The following is a 19,019-nucleotide window of genomic DNA, read 5'->3' as shown; positions in this document are numbered from 1 at the left end:
TTTTTTTGTTTATTTGTTTTGGGGCCACACCTGATGACGCTCAGGGGTTACTCCTGGCTATGCGCTCATACCAGGGAATCAAACCTCGGTCCATCCTAGGCTATGCGGGCAAGGTAGATCCCTAACAATGTGTTTCTTTTAGCTAAATATCACACTCCAATGTTCTTTTCTTGGTTTTTGGACCACACCAGCAGTACTTAGAGGTTACTCCCAGCTCTATGCTTGGAAATCAGTCCCACCAGTCCTATCGAATGAATCAATAGGACAAGACATAGAGCACTTGCCCTGTAATGCAGCCTATATAGATTCAAATCCCTGAAACCGCACAGTCCCCTGAACACTATCAGCAGTCATCCCAGAGCAGAGAGCCAGGTATAGGCTCTCAGGACCCCATTCCAAAAAAAACTATCAATAAAAACAAAAGAGCACCTCTTAACTAGGGGCAATATGAGACCAGGGGACAACCAGCAAGGGTTGAAATAACGGTGAAAGGAAGGGGAGAGGTCAGAGGAAGGGAGCCACAGTGGGAAGTTAGGAGCATAGAGTTAGGAGTAAGCCCCTAGCCCCAGTATGGTCCCCTAGGGCAGGAGCAATAGCTCAGCGTTTGGGTGTTTGCCTTGCATGTGGCCGACCTGGGAGCAATTTCTGAGTACAGAGCCAGGAGTAACCTGAGCACCGTCAGGAACGGGCACCCCACCCCCCAAAATAAAACCCATTGTGGCCCCTACCCACTGCCTCAAAAGGAATTTTTCAGGTCCCTATAGATAGCACAGCAGTAGGGACCTTGCCTTGCACATGACCAACCCAGGACCCACCCAGGCTCAATTCCCAGGATCCCATATGGTCCTTCGAGCCTGCCAGGAGCGATTTCTGAGCACAGAGCCAGGAGTAACCCCTAAGCGCCATAGGGCGTAGCCCAAAATAAAAAAAATAAAAAAAAAGGATTTTTCAGGCCAGATATAGTAATAAGATGTAAAATGATATTCTAAAAACATAGAATTATACAAGACTGAAATGCATACTTAAATACAGCAGGTTGAAACCACAGTATCTAAAAGAAAAAAGGAAAAAACAGAAAAGACGTATGTCTGCCACAGAAGTTGGCAGGAAATGTGCCCTGAAGGGTGGTATACTATATGACTGAAACTCAATCATGAACAACTCTGTATCTCACAGTGATTCAATTAAGTAATTTATTTATTTAGAAAAAAAGAACTGAAGTGATAGAAGACTGGATACGGCATTTGCCTTGCATGTGCAGGTTCGATCCCCAGCCTCCCATATGGTCCCACAAGCCTGCCAGGAGTAATTCCTGAATGCAGAGCTAAAAGTAACCCCTGAACATCAACAGGTATGGCCCCAAAAGCCAAACATAAACAAACAAACAAACAAACAAATAAATATAGCAGGTTGGGCCAGAATGTAGCTCAGGAATCAAGCACGTGTCTTGCATCCCTCCCCCAAATCAAATAATTAATAAATCCAGCTAAAATGGCTCTGCAGCAGTTTTCTGGACATAGCTCTCTTACCTGAATAGTCTGCCTGTGTTCTCGGAATACATTCACTCTGATCACAGCTTTGTTAAATTCAGGATTAAGAGACTGAATTATTTCATAGTCCAGATGTTCCTGGTGGGGAAAAAAAGAGTCAAATCAGAGGTGAAGTTTAAAATAAGCTTTAGAAATTACCTAAGCAAGCAAGTAAGCAGGCAGTTAAGCACCTTAAAGATCCCCTGAATTTATTACCCGGCACCAGATCAAAACAGTCCCATGCCATTGCCTACCTGATACTGCAGAGCATCAAATCCTTTAAACACAAATTCAAACAGCGTGTGAAGGTTATCGGGGCTGGGGGAGGTAACAAAGATATTGGAGTACCTATAGTAAAAGAGAAGGATTTGTAAGAATAGTCAGGAGACCTAAGAAATGCTATCATATCGAGGTAGAGGAATACAGAATACTTTATGGGGAGAAAGAAAGAAAGCAACATCAGACCTAAGTTTACCTTCCTCCTGGGCATCATGTAGGAGCTTGTGGAGGCCACTGCTGCCCCCAGCACTGCTGTGCGAGGTGAAAGTGATGATTACATGGGCTTAGCTGGCTAAGGGGATATGTGGGGCAAAACGACAGCTCAAGGCTGGAGGCTGGGGTACCAGGAAGAAAGAATAGAATCAGGAAAGGAGTCAGGGCCTCTGCTCCAATCGCACTGACAGGAGAATCTGGGGGAAGTCACTGAAACTAAATCTAGGCTCCTCCATTTCTGACCCATACCCAGAGAAGCTGGCACCAAGGAGAAGGTTGGCAACCATGGGCCACCTATTGGTGATCAGGAGTTGCTCCTGGCTCTGAGCTCAGTAATCACACCTGCAGGTGCTTGAGGGACAAGAGGAGATGCTGGGGAACAAACCTACATCAGCTGTGAGTAGGCAAGAGCCCTACCCACAGCACTATCACTCTGGCCCCATGAGCCTATTGTTTCAGTGGGTGCATGGCAAGTCAAGCCCAGTATCGATTAGCCACTGCATAAGTCTTCCACTCAGTGGCAAAGCATAAAGGCTGTGTCCCATGACAGACAAGACCCTCCAGGGATCAAGATCACTCGTTAGCAAAGTCAAATTTGCACTTTCCTTTATTTTGTGAAAATTGCTGCTACGAAGCTTGGATTGAACAGAACCTCCAAACCTATCTTTTCATGTTCTGTGAATATATATCATACTCTAACATATGGTATTCCATTTCCCCCCCTCAATTGTAGGGCCACATCCTACAGCACTCAGGGTGCTCCTGGCTCTATAAAGGCATCACTCAAGGTGGTGCCATACACGGTATTGGGGATCAAACTCAATCAACTGCATGGCAGGCAAATGCCCTACCCATTGTACTATTGCCCAGCACCCTCTTTTTTTTGTTGTTGTTTTTTATTTTTGGGCCACACCTTATGGCACTCAGGGGTTACTCCTAGCTCTTCGCTCAGAAATTGCTCCTGGGAGGAGGACCACGTGAGATGCCAGGAATCGACTCGGGTCCGTCCAGAGTTGGCCGCATGCAAGGCAAATGTCCTACCGCTGTGCTATCGTTCAGCCCAGCCCTCTCCATTTTACATTAAGGAGGTTCTAGGGCCAGAGAAATAGCATGGAGGTAAGGCATGTAGAAGGACGGTGGTTTGAATGCTGACATCTCATTTGGTCCCCCGAGCCTGCCAGGAGCAGTTTCTGAGCATAGAGCCAGGAGTAACCCCTGAGCGCTGCCAGGTATGACCCCAAAACCAAAAAAAAAAAAAAAAAAAAAGAAGGTTCTGTACCATTCTCCATTGAGACTGCACCAATTTACATTCCACCAACAGCACACCAGAGCTCCTGTTCCTCTGCCCCTGTTCAACACTAGTTCCTGCCCATAGTTTTGACATGTCGTTCTCATCAGTAAACAGTGGTCATAGTTTTGACATGTCGTTCTCATCAGTAAACAGTGGTCTACTGTGGTGGATTTGTGTGTGTGTTTTCTTATGTGTGTGTGTGTATGTGTGTGTGTTTTCTTTTCTTATGTATTTCCTAACAGTAAGGACAGGGATGTTTTCATCTTGTGGGGGGTCCCCTGTAGGTCTGGGAGGGAGGGAGGGAGGGGGAGAGAGAGAGAGAGAGAGAGAGAGAGAGAGAGAGAGAGAGAGAGAGAGAGAGAGAGAGAGAGAGAGAGAGAGAGGAGAGAGAGAGAGATTTGCCATTTTTACCAAGAGAGAGAGAGAGAGAGAGAGATTTGCCATTTTTACCAAGTTGCTTGCATGAGCAGATTTGGTGTTGTATGGTTGGTTACAGATTTCAACAATCATCTCATCTCCCTGACAGACCTATGGTGCGAATGGTGCTCTAATACTTTCTCCCAGTGGGCAGGTTGCCGTTTTGTTCTTTTGTGGAAGCTGATTTCACTGAAGAATACAAATTCTTTTAATTTACAAAAACAAAAACGGACTGTCTGTAGTCAGCAAAGCTGCTTGTTTTGAATTTCTTTATCCCCAATCTCTCTGCTTTCTGCTTTGCTCAGCCTCAAACAACAGCCAGATAGGCATTGGGGAGTGGGATGTATGTGGGTCTGTCCTACACAAAGGAGCTCCTGGGGTGGGGGAGAGGAGGAAATCACACTCAATGTTTTTGTCTAGCAGTACTCAGGGGTTACTTCTGGCTCCACTCTCAGGATTCACTCATGGTGATGCTTGGGGGATCTTATGGGATGATGGGAACAGAACGCAGGTCAGCCCCGTTCAAAGTAATTGCCCTACCCACTGCAATATTGCAGCAGCTCAGTAATCACACAGGAAGCTTGAATAGACACAGCACATAGCCTCTTCCCACCCCCATCTTCCGAAAGGAGAGTTGGACCCCTTACCCAAAAGCCACTGCCCCAGCAATGGCCAACCCGAGGGCTGCAGATTTGCCCCTCCCACGGGCCGCTGTGAGCGCGACTGTACTCCGCAGCGTCTTCTCTGAGATGCCCTCAATGAATTTCAAGACAGCCTTGGCCTATGGGAAGGAGAATACGTACATTAGGGGATCCTTTCGTGCCAGCCCATCTGGCAGCCACTCTGCAGGGTAATCAGGCACTGCTGAGGCAAAATGGAGGCAGATTTCCTCCTTCAATATGAGTGTGATTGACTCTCAAGGCCATCTGATACGACCCCACTTTCACCACACACCAGGAGCACCGCCATCTCTGACTGCTCCTTGACCTGTCTATGCTTCTTGATCATTGGTGCAGTTGTTGCAGAATCCAAAGCAAGGCTAAGCACATACTCCTCCCCAGCCACTAGGAGGCAATAGAGACAAATCAGCTGCTAACAACCCCCAATTCACAGCTCCAGTTCAAACTACCCCGCCACACACATACAACTGTTCCCAGTCATCTCCACTAGTGCCTCTACAGAACCCTCAAGGCCTAAAAACTGGAAGAAAAAAAAAATCTGTCACAAGATGCCAGAGAAGCCAAAGAACAATGGCCAGCGGCCTTCTCCTAGGGAAGCACCCAGTGCCTCCATCTTTAACTGAAACCATTTTAGTGGAGCATGGGCCTTGAATACAAGAGGTTTGATCCCTGGCACAGCAAAGATTACCCCAAGCACCAAACTCAGACCCAGCAACAGCACCTGAGCTATAGCTCTCAGTCTGTTGATCCCCAGCACTACATAATAGGACCCAGAAGATTTCTGAGTATGCCCTGGAGGCCACTGAGTACCAAAAAGCTTGAATTATGGGGGCCAGAGAGATAGCATGGAGGTAAGGCATTTGCCTTTCATGCAGAAAGTCATTGGTTCGAATTCCAGCATCCCATATGGTCCCCCGCACCTGCCAGGAGCAATTTCTGAGCATAGAGCCAGGAGTAACCCCTAAGCGCTGCCAGGTGTGACCCAAACAAAAAAAAAAAAAAAAAAAAAAAAAGAAAGAAAGAAAAAGAAAAGAAAAGAAAAGAAAAGAAAGCTAGAACTACAAGCAAACCAAGTATAGCCATGAGACCCCTGGGACTCCCCCGCAAATAAAAGATGAGATAAAATAAATTCAATGTAAAATCAAGTAAACTTCACCTGTCCCCCTTGATCCTGACTTCCCTTGAGTTTATTCAGGGTAGGAGGGGAGCCAACTGTTGAAGTTCTCCTGTGAACCAGGATAACAACCACAAACAATCCTGTGGCTGCCACATGTGTGGGCCCGGGATTAAGGCGTTGTCCAGCGCTCACCTGGTCCAGGGTCCTGCAGCAGTCCACCAAGACGCCCACAGGCTGCGTGTCCTGCAGGCTCTCCTTCAGTTCCTTCAGCTCCAGATCTGCAGGGCCAAGGTTGTCGTCCTGCCACAGGAAGAGGAGGGACAGGTTAGCCTTTGCCCTTGCCTGGGGTGTGTGGAGGAGGGACCCAGAAAGGCAGCCTAACCCAGGTGCTCCTGCCCTGGTACTCACTTGACTCTTGGGAGGGAGAGCCTCAATGCTGGCAGCATGGGAAGAAATGGGCAGGATGCTGAGCTGGTCATCGATGACGAGACACTTCTTACAAGAGGCCAGAGAGAGGATGAATCTGAGGAACAAAAGGACCATGATGGGCCGGAGAGATAGCATGGAGGTAAAGCATTTGCCTTGCATGCAGAAGGTCAGTGGTTCGAATCCCAGCATCCCATATGGTCCCCGAGCCTGCCAGGAGCGATTTCTAAGCGTAGAGCCACGAGTAACCCCTGAGCACTGCCGGGTGTGACCCAAAAACCAAAACAAACAACAAAGACAAAAACAAACAAACAAAAGAACCATGATGAGGCGGTGGTGGAGAGGAACTAATGGCCACCAATGATGGTGTAGCTTTTCTTCCCAAACATTATTCCCAACTCTATACATCTCTGAGAAAGGCCAAGAAAGCCATGTTCTGGCTGAATATCATGCCCTGGCTCCCAACCTCCAAATACTGCCATCATGGCCCTGGTAGCCCCCAACACTGCTGTGTCCCCACAGCACTGCAGCTCCAGGCCCAAGAGCTAAATTGTCAGGCTTGTACAGCTGGGCTGGCTAGGCCAGAAGTGATCCCAGAAGTGGCCCCTGATCTTACTGGTGTGTGTGGAGCAACCCACCCCAACAAAAGATAAACCTAGATACAGCCAAATGTCACCAGGAGCCTAATGGCTCTGACTGAGAGGCAGCATTTCCTAAGACATGCCACATCAGTGTGGCCCAGGCAAGGGCTCTATCAGGCCAGACAGGTCCTTGTGGCTGGAGCAATTTTCAGCAGGGCAGGAGGTCTGAAAACAGAGTCATGGATGCCACAGAGCACAATTAGGTGTGGATCAAAAACTCTCCCTCCTTACCAAGGGAAAAAGTTTCAGTGACTACTATAGGCTACTGTGAACCTTCATAGACAAAAACCAGGACTGATGTTTCCCAGCTCATGGGCCAGGAGACTCTTTGGCAAACACCAGGGTCCTGTGAAATGCCCCAGAGAGCAGAGGGAGGAAGATATGGCACTGGCCAGAACAAGACAGTCCAGGTGTCCAGGCCAATTCTGTCCTCCCCCTCCATCCAGTAGAACTTGTGCTGCGGCTAGGAATGTCATCATGGCAGGCCCTGTACCTCCTCCCCAGACAGAAGCTCAGCCTTCACTAGGACCCTCCTCCCTCGGAAGCACCCCAAAACCATGCACAGCAGACCCACCTCTCATTAAATCTCCCCACGACGTCCTGATGGGCCTCAGTCCTGTATCGGGAATGCACGTCCTGACAGAGAAAGCATGTGTTAACAAGATCTCCTAAAAATAAATATATTTGAAAGCAGAAAAAAAACCCAAAAGGGCCAAAGCAGTGGTGCAAGTGGTGGTAGGCCATCTGCCTTGCACGTGCTAATCTAGGATGGACCGTGATTTGATCCCCCAGCATTTCATATGATCCCCCCAAGCCAGGAGCAATTTCTGAGCGCACAGCCATGAGTAAACCCCTGAGTTTATTTTATTATTATATTATTTTTATATTATTTTATTTTGGGGGCCCAAAAATAAAAATAAATAAATAAATAAGGCTTCCTGATACTGCTAGAGAACAGGAAGAGCTTTCTGGGCTCCAGGAGGGGCCAGAGATGCTGTTGGGATGCACATTTGCTCCTACACAACCTTCGGGGCCAGATGTACCAAAGGCTTCTTCCAGGGACTGGGATCAGAGAGCAGAGGTGCAGTTCCTTACGACCTCCATTTTCCCCTCACCTCATCTCAAAGGCTTTTCACATTTCATTGCACACTGCAGTGTTCATGCACTCAACGGCACATTTGTGCCATCCCGACAGGCTGGGTGAGCACCTGAGAAAAGTGTGAGCTCACTATTCCTGAAGGGAAATGACTGAGAAAATAAAGACAAACTCTGGCAAATATAAATGAACAGCAGGGTACAGAGGCCGGAGAGATAGTACAGTGTAAGGGCATTTCCCTTGTACGTGGCCAACCCAAATTTGATCCCTGGCATCCCATATGGTTTCCCCAGCCAGGACCATATATAGATGGTCAAGATCATATCAGCCAGGAGTGATATTTTTTTTTCTTTTGGTTTTGTTTTTTGGCCACACCCGGTGACACTCAAGGGTTACTCTTGAGTAACAAGAGTACACAAACCCGGGGCCAGTGAGGTGGCGCTAGAGGTAAGGCGTCTGCCTTGCAAGCGCTAGCCAAGGAAGGACCTTGGTTCGATCCCCCGGCATCCATTATGGTCCCCCCAAGCCAGGGGCAATTTCTGAGCGCTTAGCCAGAGTAACCCCTGAGCGTCAAATGTGTGTGGCCGGAAAAAAAAAGTACACAAGTCTTACCTCTTATGCCACTGCTCAGGCCCCCAGGAGTGATTTTTTTTTTTTTAATGTGGCAGAGCTGTAGAGACAGGCCACAAGACAAATGGAAATGACCTGTCTGGATTTCCTCTACTGGTAATGTAGCACCATCTGTCCCCATGCCAGCACCAGCAGCAAGACATAGGAAAAATTTAGGTGCTGCCAGAAGTGATTCTTATTTTATTTTATTATTATTATAATTATTATTATTATTTTGGTTTTTTGGTCACACCCGGCAGTGCTCAGAGGCTACTCCTGGCTCTATACTCAGAAATCGCCCGCAGCAGGCTCGGGGAACCATATGGGATGTGGGAATTTAAACCACCATCCTTCTGCATGCAAGGCAAATGCCTTGCCTCCATGCTATCTCTCTGGCCCCAGCAGGAGTGATTCTTAAGCAAGGCAGCTGTGGCACCAAAACAAAAACAAAAACAGGGTGTAATGGCAGCAAAAATGCTTGGAGTGCCAAGTATATCAAAAAATACCTCACTATAGGTAGCTCTAAAGAGAAACAAAAGAAGGTAAATGAGTGATGGGTGGAACTAATTGAGAGAAAAAAACATCCAAAGGCATCTCAAACAGAGCACAAATACAGAGAGGAAGTCATGTACTCCTACAGAAATAATAAGCACAAAAGTCCTGGGGTGAGGGGTTAGGGATAGGAAGCAAGTACTGAAATTGGTGGAAAGTGCACTTTATCATGAACACAGTTCTTTTATGGGTTTTGGTTCCTGGGTCATACCAGTGGTACCCAGGGTTTATTCCCAGGTCTACCCTCAAGGACCACTCTTGGCATGCTCAAGGACCATATGGGGTGGTAGAGATTCAACTCAGGTAAGCCACATGCAAGACAAATGCCCTGCCGGCTGTACCATCGTCTCAGCCCCAGTGAACATAGTTCCTAATACTTAAGATTGAAGCCCAGGGGCTGGAGAGATAGCACAGTGGCGTCTGCCTTGCAAGCAGCCGATCCAGGACCTAAGGTGGTTGGTTTGAATCCCAGCGTCCCATAAGGTCCCCCATGCCTGCCAGGAGCTATTTCTGAGCAGATAGCCAGGAGTAACCCCTGAACACCGCCGGGTGTAACCCAAAAACCAAAAAAAAGAAAAGATTGAAGCCCAACCTCACACCACCCTGAGCAGCTGCACAAGGTGGCCCAGCCCCTTTCACTCAGAAACCCCCATATGGCCATGAGCTTTGCATACAGCTTTGCCTTAGGAACTGAGTAGTTCCTAAGCAACTCCTCAGCTTGGGAGAGGAAAAGTCTACCTCCAAGAACTGAAGTTGTGCCACACTGGGAGTAAAACGAGTACTGTGCCTTCATTACACACAAGGATGGAAATCACTGGAAAAGTCTGGGACAGTTCTCCTTGTGATGATATGTCTCTATCAGCACTGCAAAATGCTATGTTCAAAATTTGAAATTTAACTACATGACAAGAGCACGGTATGAGTCTCACTGGTGTGTAGAACTTGCAAATATCTAAAAGCAAATAAAAACCTCAGATTCCTGGGCATGCTCCGGGTCACTGAGGATTCTCTGCTGTGCCTGGGTCATTGCTGCAGTCAAAAAGCTCCCACCAGCCCAAAGAATAGGCCGCCTCTTCAGAGTTGCGGAGCAGAAATTTTTAAAAATAAAGTGACCTACTGGGACTGGAGCTACAGTATAGCTGATGTGGCACTTGCCTTGCACACAGCTGACCTAGTTTTGATCCCTAATTGAGAGGGCAGGGGAAGGAGGGATAGAGGAAAGAAGAAGAGTGGAAAGAAGGGAGGGAGAAAGGGAGGGAGATAAAGGAAAGGAAGGGAATGGGAGAACCTATGAACACTGGAGAGAGAATAGAGGAACCGTCTTGCACTTGGCTATATACAGTCTCCCAAGCTCTGTTAGGAGTGATCTCTGAGCACAGAGCCAGGAGGAAGCCTTGAGTACTGCTAAGCATGGCCGGAATCCCCTCTACTCACAAAAGATGAAATAAACTGATTTACAAAGCAACAACAATTCTTTTCCTCCCTCCCCCAGCAACAACCATTTGATCTGAACCGTCACTACTAATTGCAATGCAGACACTTGCCATGGTCATGGTGTACAACTGCTTGAGTGAGTTCATGGTCCGAAGGAGGATGACCACCAGCCCACCACCTTCTACTGTTTCCACAGTCCTGGCCAGCAAGTTCGGAGTTAAGGCTTCAAAATCCTGAAAAAATTAAGGCTCGATCAACGTAAAGCATCTCTATAGAAGTTAAATCAAAAGTCAACAATAGGCAAAGGGTGTCTGGGCACAAACTGAAGCAGACTTCGGCTCTCATGGTCCCCGTCATTCCCGTCTTGCCAGAACTATCTCCCTCCCATATGTATCACATGAGCGCTCAGCCCTAAGAATAGATGTATGTGGTTGTGTATGTCTTAAGATTTCGGGGGGCGGGGCAAGAGTGACAATACAGTGGGTAGAGTGTTTGCCTTGTACAAAGCCAACATGGGTTCAATCCCCAGCACCTCATATGACCCTGCCAGGAGTGCTCCATGAGCAGAGTCAAGAGTAAGCCCTTAACACCACCAAGTTTGGCTCAAAATAAAATAAGAAATGTATGCTCAGGGGTTACTCCTGGCTATCTGCTCAGAAATATCTCCTTGTAGGCATTGGGGGGGGGGGGGGACACACCATATGGGATGCCGGGATTCGAACCAACCACCTTAGGTCCTAGATCGGCTGCTTGCAAGGCAAACGCCGCTGTACTATCTCTCTGGCCCCGAAAAATGTATTTCTAATATGTGATTAAAACTGTATATGGACGGGGCCAGCGAGGTGGTGTTAGAGGTAAGGGTCTGCCCTGCAAGCGCTAGCCAAGGAAGGACGGGGGTTTGATCCCCCGGTGTCCCATATGGTCCCCCAAGCCAGGGGCAATTTCTGAGCGTTTAGCAGGAGTAACCCCTGAGCATCAAATGGGTGTGGCCCGAAAAAAAAACTGTATATGGAAAGAAATACTCTTATTTTCACTGAGTCACAAGTGAATTTTAGAAACTTCTCTTATTATCTGAGACGTTTCTATCTGACTTACTTGCAGAGGCTCAATGCACCACACGGGGGCGCTAGTGCTCAAGGAATACATCCATTACAAAGGTTGACTGAGGGGCCAGCTGGGGGAGTAGAATAGTACAGCAGGTAGGGCGCCGCCTGCCTTACATGTAGCTGACCTGCGTTTGATTCCCAACATCCCCTATGGTTCCCTGAGCCCACTACAAGTGATCCCTGAGCACCACTGCGTGTGGCCCAAAAACAGAGATCAGAGGTGAGAGAACAAATAAGAATTTGCAGCACAGCAGCACTGGGGAACTTTTTTTGTTTTGTTTTGGTTTGGTTTGGTTTTTGGGTCACACCCAGCGGTGCTCAGGGGTTACTCCTGGCTGTCTGCTGAGAAATAGCTCCTGCTAGGCACGGGGGACCATATGGGACACCGGGATTCAAACCAACCACCTTTGGTCCTGGATCGGCCACTTGCAAGGCAAACGCCGCTGTGTTATCTCTCCAGGCCCTAGCACTGGGGAACTTGTATTCACGAACCTCTCATTCCCCTCTTCCCCTATCACTGCTCACTTTTATTTTTCTTCTGTGAGGTCTGGAAGCTATCTCCAGAGTGTGGAAACCAATAATAAAAACATTCACTTTTTATAATGACTTGCCAGGCTATGGAGATCAGGGACCAGTGAAGAAGTCACGAGGTCTTTAGAACCAGAGGTTTTTTTTTTTTTTTGGTTTTTGGGTCACACCTGGCAGTGCTCAGGGGTTATTCCTGGCTCCAGGCTCAGAAATTGCTCCTGGCAGGCACAGGGGACCATATGGGGCGCCGGGATTCGAACCGATGACCTCCTGCATGAAAGGCAAACGCCTTACCTCCATGCTATCTCTCCGGCCCCAGGTTTTTTTTTTTTGAATGATTGGGAGAAGTGGGGTTGGCAGGGGTGGGGTGACAGGGACCTATGAGAGCAAAACTCAGCCCCTTCGATTAAAGCAAGGCCCACAGCGTACTGGTGAGCAGGTTCTTCAGTCAGTTCCAGTAAGGATGTGGGAGCTTCAGGGTCCCCAGAAGACAACAGCTCCTGCTTCCTCAGCTAGAGCTGATTAGTACGAACTAGACCATGAGGCCATAGTAATCAGTATGGTTCCCCAGAGAAGTATGCTTTAAATACTTTTTCTCTTCTTTTCAGGGGCTAAAGTATTCCGCTGCTAACACTTGGAGACAGGGGTTCTTGGATATCATCTCTCCCCAGTCTCCTGCCGGGCCCTTGCCCTGTTCTAACAGAAAGGACACTCACCTGGAGGACACACATGCCAAAGGTGTTGCCCAGGATCTTGTGCGTCTCGTTGTAATAGCAGTAGCGAATGTTAGTGGCTGCTACGAAGAGCTCAAAGGGATCGTCCTGCTTTATGTTCAATGTCCCATTCTTAATTTTTTTCTGCAGCTGTCGCATTCTTTTCTTCCGGTGACTGCAAACACCACAAACCCCCAGTCTCATAAGAGTAAGTTGACCAGGGAGCTTGATCATCCACTTAAAACTCCAGAATTATGGGGCTGGAGTGATATAGTACAGCAGATGGGACATTTGTCTTGCACGCAGCGGACCCAAGTTCTATTCTGCAGCATTCCATCAGGTCCCCTGAGCCTGCCAGGAGTGATTTCTGAGTGCAAGACCAGAGGAATGCCTGAGCACTGCCAGGAATAGCCCCAAAACCAAAACAACAACAACAAAAAAAAACCTTCATAGTTAGAAGCTTGGAAATTTTAGAGCCATTTTCCTCACTTGAAAGATAAAATTGGGGCGAGAGAGATAAAACAGTGGGTAGGGCACTTGCCTTCCCCATAGCTGATCCAGGTTTAATCCTCAGCATCCCATATGGTCCCCAAGTACCACCAGGAATGATTCCTGATTGCAGAGCCAGGAATAATTCCCTGAGCATCACCAGGGGTTACCAAAAAAGAAGAAGAAATTGGAGAACATTACAGAAAAGTAGCTAGAAGACAGGCTTTCTAAGGAGACAGTGATAAGTCTGCATCAAAATTCTGCCCTATCTCTGTATGGAGTTAATCTGTCACAGAACAATTAAGATCATCTATATTGTCTTAAGATGAGCCTGATAGATAGTACAAGAGTAAAGTGCTTCCTTTCTTTTGCATGCTGCCTTTCGATGTATTTAATGGAATTAGTTAATGTGTCTTTAAGGGGTGATGAATCCCCTTTTTAATGACAGTTGAACTGGAACATGCCCCCCTGTAACTGACAATGGCCCTAAGTATAAAAGGTAAAGCCTGACAGTTAGAAGGGGAGGACTGAGAAACAGCATCAGTCTTCTCTCCCTCATCTTCCTCAACCCTGAGTGGTGCACTTTGCAAGAACCTAATATATAAGTCCTCATAAACACAGAGACCACTCAAGATATTAGAAGCAGAAATGCAACTAACAACCACTCTGCCTAGAGGATCTGCAGAAGACCAAAACCTGACTGATCTCCACTGACTGCTGAGGATAACTCTTTAGATATATGAACAGAGGATAACTCTCCAGACTGGACTAACTTGGACAACACTATTTTGTTTATATAATTTTTAATTATTATTCTAACTAACATAAAAGGGGGAATTGTTGATGTATTTAAGGGAATTAATCAATGTACCTTTAAGTGATGATGACCCACCCCCACATAATGGCAGTTGGACTGGAATCCCCTGTAATGGCAATTGGACTGGGACACACACCCCTGTAACTGACAACTACCCTAAGAATAAAAAGGTCAAGTCTGGCAGTTGGTGGGGGCAGAGTGAAGACTGGAGCTGAGCCTGCTGGCTCGAGGCACAATCAATCTGCTGTTGATTCTGAATAAAGCGTCCATAGGATGTTGCTCCCTCCTCCCTTTCTCTTTCTCTCCCCCCAGCTGCAGACCTATGTAGATTGGCCCCCTCCTCCTCCTCCTCTCCAGCCAGTGAGATCTCTCTCTCTCTCTCCTCTCTCTCCTCTCTCTCTCTCTCTCTCTCTCTCTCTCTCTCTCTCTCTCTCTCTCTCTCTCTCTCTCTCTCTCTCTCCCCCTCCCTCCCTCCCTCCCCCCTCTCTCTCTCCTCTCTCTTTCTCTCTGTCTGTCTGTCTGTCTGAAAAATCAAGTGCTATGTCAGGAATGAAGAGAGGACATGAGCTCTTTGTTTCTTATTTGGAAATGCCCTCAAAGATAGTATCTCTATCAATGATCCCCATAAAACTATGTCAAGGGATTTCTGGCATTGAAGTACTGAGCAGGAATTGAACGAAGTCTAAGACACTGGAAAAATCAAACTCACCTGCTAAATCCCAGCTCTTTCTTATAACACCAGAGAACTGAAGGCCGAGCCTTCACAGCTGCTTTGGACAACATGTGATGGAGAATAACCACCTGTCAAAGGGAAAAAAAAAATCACAGAATTTCAGGTTTAAACACAGACCACGGGGCCCGGGCAGTGGCGCTAGAGGTAAGGTGTCTGCCTTGCCAGCGCTAGCCTAGGACGAACCGTGGTTCGATCCCCCGTGGTTCGATCCCCCGGCGTCCCATATGGTCCCCCAAGCCAGAAATGACTTCTGAGCGCATAGCCAGGAGTAACCCCTGAGCGTCAACGGGCGTGGTCCAAAAACAAACAAACAACAACAAAAAAAATAAGCACAGACCACAGGAACTGGAGCAACAGTACATTGGGTAGGACACTTGCCTTATACCACCTATGGTCCCTTGTGCTGCCAGCAGTAACCCCCAAGTATAGACCAAGGAGTAATAAAACCAAACAATTGGGTGTGCCCCCCACCCCACCCAAAAAAAGGAAAAAAAATCACAGAGAGATAAAGGAATAGCTGCCAGAGAGATAGCACAGCAGTAAGGCATTTGCCTTGCATGCAGAAGGACGGTTGTTCCAATCCTGGCATCCCATATGGCCCCCCGAACCTGAAGCAATTTCTGAGTGTAGAACCAGGAGTAGGTCCTGAGCGCTGCCAGGTGTGACCCAAAAACCCAACCCCCCACCCAAAGAAGGAATAGCTTAGTATGTAGGAGCACATACACTTAGTCATGCCCAAGGTTCGATCCTTGAGCACTGCTGAGTGACTCCAAAACCCAAGAGAGGAAGAGGAAGACTTTAGCGACTGCTAAGCCCAGCCCCTTTTTTGACAGATGTGGAGGAGACAAAGTTACAAGGCAAGTCATGACCAGATTTAGACAAGAAGACAGGTCATACACACTTAAACCTTGGTTTCATTACCACCTAGTCATCATCTGCTGCTGACTCTCAATACTGAGTGCTTTGCAGATGAAAAAAACAAGGAAGGTTCCTGTAGACTGGTCCCAAATGCCAATCTGTGCTGCAACAATGCTGCATAGGAATTCAAAGTCATGGACACCAAAAGTCAGCCAAGAAGGAAGTGGTCATGGGGTCTCACCTGATCCTTTCCTCGATCTCCAACCACAACAAACAGTGACCTCTGGCGCTCTGCCACCCCATTCTCTATGAGAATCCGGATCCGGTTATCCACTTTCTTCCGATTCATGGTGAAAGGTGGTTACTATGACAAAAGGTAAAAAAATACCATTAAGATAGGTCAACACCAGATTCTGGGCAAAGAATCATAGTGGATGGCCAGGGGCAGGGCTGGCACATTTACAGCAATCACTTTATTTAATCCTCAAATAGTCCCCTGAAAACTGAGGCTTGGAAGGAAGAAAATATTGTTAGCCTGGGGGCTCCCATTCACATTGAATTCAGGGAGAGGTGAGGAGGGAGAGATGGGAAGGTAGGGGAGAGAGAGGAGGGATAATGGCCATACATGCAGGTTGTGGGGTTTGGGGGAATGGACAGAGACAGGAGGGAAAGAAGAAATTAATGGAAGGAAATGAACACTGGTGAAGGAATGGGTGTTGGAACTCAACCATCAATAACTTTTTAACTCTGTATTTCATGGTAATTCAATAAACAATATTTTTAAACCACAAATGTTTTTTTTTGTTTTGTTTTGTTTTGTTTTTTTGGGGGGGCCACACCCGGCGGTGCTCAGGGGTTACTCCTGGTTGTCTGCTCAGAAATAGCTCCTGGCAGGCACGGGGGACCATATGGGACACCGGGATTCGAACCGACCACCTTTGGTCCTGGATTGGCTGCCTGCAAGGCAAACGCCGCTGTGCTATCTCTCCGGGCCCCTAAACCACAAATGTTTAAAGACATTTTAAGTATATGTTGCATATCCATGGGATGATGAGGCTGTTTTTCAAAAACATCTTTCTCAAAACCATTTTCAGGAGCCAGAGATAAAAAGGGGTAAGGTGCTTGTCTTGCTTGCAACCAACCCAGCTCCAAACCCTAATACCACATGTGGTGCCCTAAGCACCACCAGGAGTGATCCCTGATCACTAGGCTCAAAAACCAAAACCAAACCAAGCCCATTTTTGGAAAAATTCCTGAGGGCCCTGGGAAGAGTACAGGAGGTACCGTATTTGTCGGCGTATAAGACGACCCTTCAACCCATGAAAAACATCCTAAAAGTCTGGAGTCATATTATATGCTGGTATACGGCATATTGAAACTTGTTCCAGCTTCAGGGATGAGTGATCTGCACCCCTCTTACTTTTAAGAAGTAACTTACTTTTAAGACTTTTAGGAAGTATTTCATGGGTTGAAGGGTTGTCTTATACGCTGGCAAATATGGTAAGTGCTTTGCAGATCTCACAGATAGTACAGCACTACGCACCACAACCTTCAGCAAGCACTCCAACTACATGTGTGAGCACAGTCATATGTATAAGGCACCAACATTACAGCAACAATGGAGGAAGAAAAAGGAAACAAATTATATGCAGGGGGCTGAAGAGATTATGCAGTAGGTAAGGCCCTACTTTATTTATTTATGGCAACAACCCTCTGAGCAAGGCAAGGTGTGCCCCCAATTACATATATATTGAGAGGGTTTAAAGCATATCTGGCAGTGTACAAGGCTTACTCCTGTTTGTAAGCTCAGAGATCACCTCTGGCAGACTCAGAAGGCCATATGGGGTGCAAGGGATTGAAGCTGGGAAAGCCATGTGTAAGACAAGTGCCCTATCCACTGTACTGCCATACATGTATATATTTTTAAAACCACATGTGAAGGACTGGAGAGATTCACAGTCCCTGAGCACCACCAGGAGTAATTCCTGAGTTCAGAACCAGGGAGTAACCCTGAACACTGCTGGGTGTGGCACAAAAAGCACAAAGAAATAAAACCACCTGTGGCTATAGATGCTTATAAGATTAACATGGCATAACATCTTATGACTACATAGAATAGGATACAAGACAATTCAAAAATGTTGTTTCTTCTGGGTGGTTGGGATTATAGATGATTCTTATTTTGTTCTGAATTGTTTTTTTGAACCCATATGCATTATTAATTCATATGTATCACCAGTCCAAAAAAAGAGAGAAATTAGTTAAATTTTTATAATGAAATAGTGCGCGCTCTCCCCTGAAGAAAAAAAAAAGGAAGGAAGGAAGGAAGGAAGGAAGGAAGGAAGGAAAGAAAGAAAGAAAGAAAGAAAGAAAGAAAGAAAGAAAGAAAGAAAGAAAGAAAGAAAGAAAGAAAGAAAGAAAGAAAGAAAGAAAGAAGGAAAGAAAGAAAGAAAAAGGATTATCCAGGGATTGGAGTAAGAGCATAGGGAGTAGGGCATTTTCCAACCCTGGTTTGATTCCTGGCATCCCATATGGTTTCCCTGAAGCTGCCAGGAGTGATTTCTGAACACATAGCTAGGAATAACCCCTGAACACTGTTAGATGTGGCACAAAGCCCAAAACCAAAAAAACATATATACAGACTTAAAGTTTATTTTAAGTGTACACAAAAAACTATTCACTTGGGGGCCAGAGAGATAGCATGGAGGTAGGGCATTTGCCTTGCATGCAGAAAGATGGTGGTTTGAACCCCGGCATCCTATATGGTCCCCCGAACCTGCCAGGAGCAATTTTTTTCTTTTTCTTTGATTTTGGGTCACATCGACAGCGTTCAGGGGTTACTCCTGGCTCTATGCTCAGAAATCACTCCTGGCGGGCTAGGGGAACTACATGGGATGTCAGGATTCGAACCACTGACCTTCTGCATGCAAGCCAAACGCCTTTCCTCCATGCTATCTCTCTGGTCCCACCAGGAGCGATTTCTGAGTGTAGAGCCAGCAGTAACCCCTGAGGGCTGCCGGGTGGGACCCAAAAGCAAAATAAAACAAAACAAACACTATGCACTTCATTACAGTAACAAATTAGCAGAAATATCAATTACTACATTAAAGGAAAAAAATGTTACTTAAAAATTCCAGTGCCACTGATGCCAGAGTGATAGTACAACAGGGATATAGTACTTGCCTTGCACACAAGTCAACCTGGGCTCATCCCCAGCATCCCATATGGTCCCAGAGCCAGGAGTATTTCATGAGCACAAAGCCAGGAGTTATTCTTGGCAGTCGGTGCTCAGGGGACCATAAAGGATGTCAGGGATCTTCCCAGTCCCTCACAGGTGGGTGTTAAAATATGTACATGTATGATCCTGAGCATTGCTGGGTGCCCCCCCCCCAAAAAAAAAAAACCCACCCTCCACTGCCGGGCCAGAATAGCACAAGCATTAAGGCACTTACTTGCCTTGCACACAGACGACCCTAGTTAAATTCTCGGAG

The 19,019-nt window shown here is 46.9% G+C and overlaps 1 protein-coding gene and 1 non-coding gene across 2 annotated transcripts in view; both read right to left on the bottom strand.

Annotated features, from left to right (window-relative positions):
* Positions 1-16,020, bottom strand: part of NAT10 (N-acetyltransferase 10) — a 32,286-nt gene extending 16,266 nt beyond the window's left edge. The window contains exons 1-10 of the mRNA XM_049780081.1: positions 15,770-16,020; positions 14,647-14,738; positions 12,635-12,806; positions 10,395-10,517; positions 7,168-7,229; positions 5,935-6,049; positions 5,719-5,826; positions 4,377-4,510; positions 1,784-1,877; positions 1,530-1,628 (exon numbers count right to left, since the gene is read on the bottom strand). Coding sequence (XP_049636038.1) covers positions 1,530-1,628; positions 1,784-1,877; positions 4,377-4,510; positions 5,719-5,826; positions 5,935-6,049; positions 7,168-7,229; positions 10,395-10,517; positions 12,635-12,806; positions 14,647-14,738; positions 15,770-15,877 — 1,107 coding nt within the window. The 5' untranslated portion in view covers positions 15,878-16,020. The remainder of the gene's footprint in view (positions 1-1,529; positions 1,629-1,783; positions 1,878-4,376; positions 4,511-5,718; positions 5,827-5,934; positions 6,050-7,167; positions 7,230-10,394; positions 10,518-12,634; positions 12,807-14,646; positions 14,739-15,769) is intronic.
* Positions 8,347-8,479, bottom strand: LOC126019294 (small nucleolar RNA SNORA55). Its single transcript, XR_007499024.1, has one exon. It is a non-coding gene; the product is annotated as a small nucleolar RNA SNORA55 (small nucleolar RNA).
* Positions 16,021-19,019: the final 2,999 nt, after the last annotated feature.

This window comes from Suncus etruscus, chromosome 9 (genome assembly GCF_024139225.1).
Source record: "Suncus etruscus isolate mSunEtr1 chromosome 9, mSunEtr1.pri.cur, whole genome shotgun sequence".
NCBI lineage: Eukaryota > Metazoa > Chordata > Mammalia > Eulipotyphla > Soricidae > Suncus > Suncus etruscus.
The sequence above is the reverse complement of the archived record's forward strand: the minus strand, read 5'-3'. Positions and strand labels throughout refer to the sequence as shown.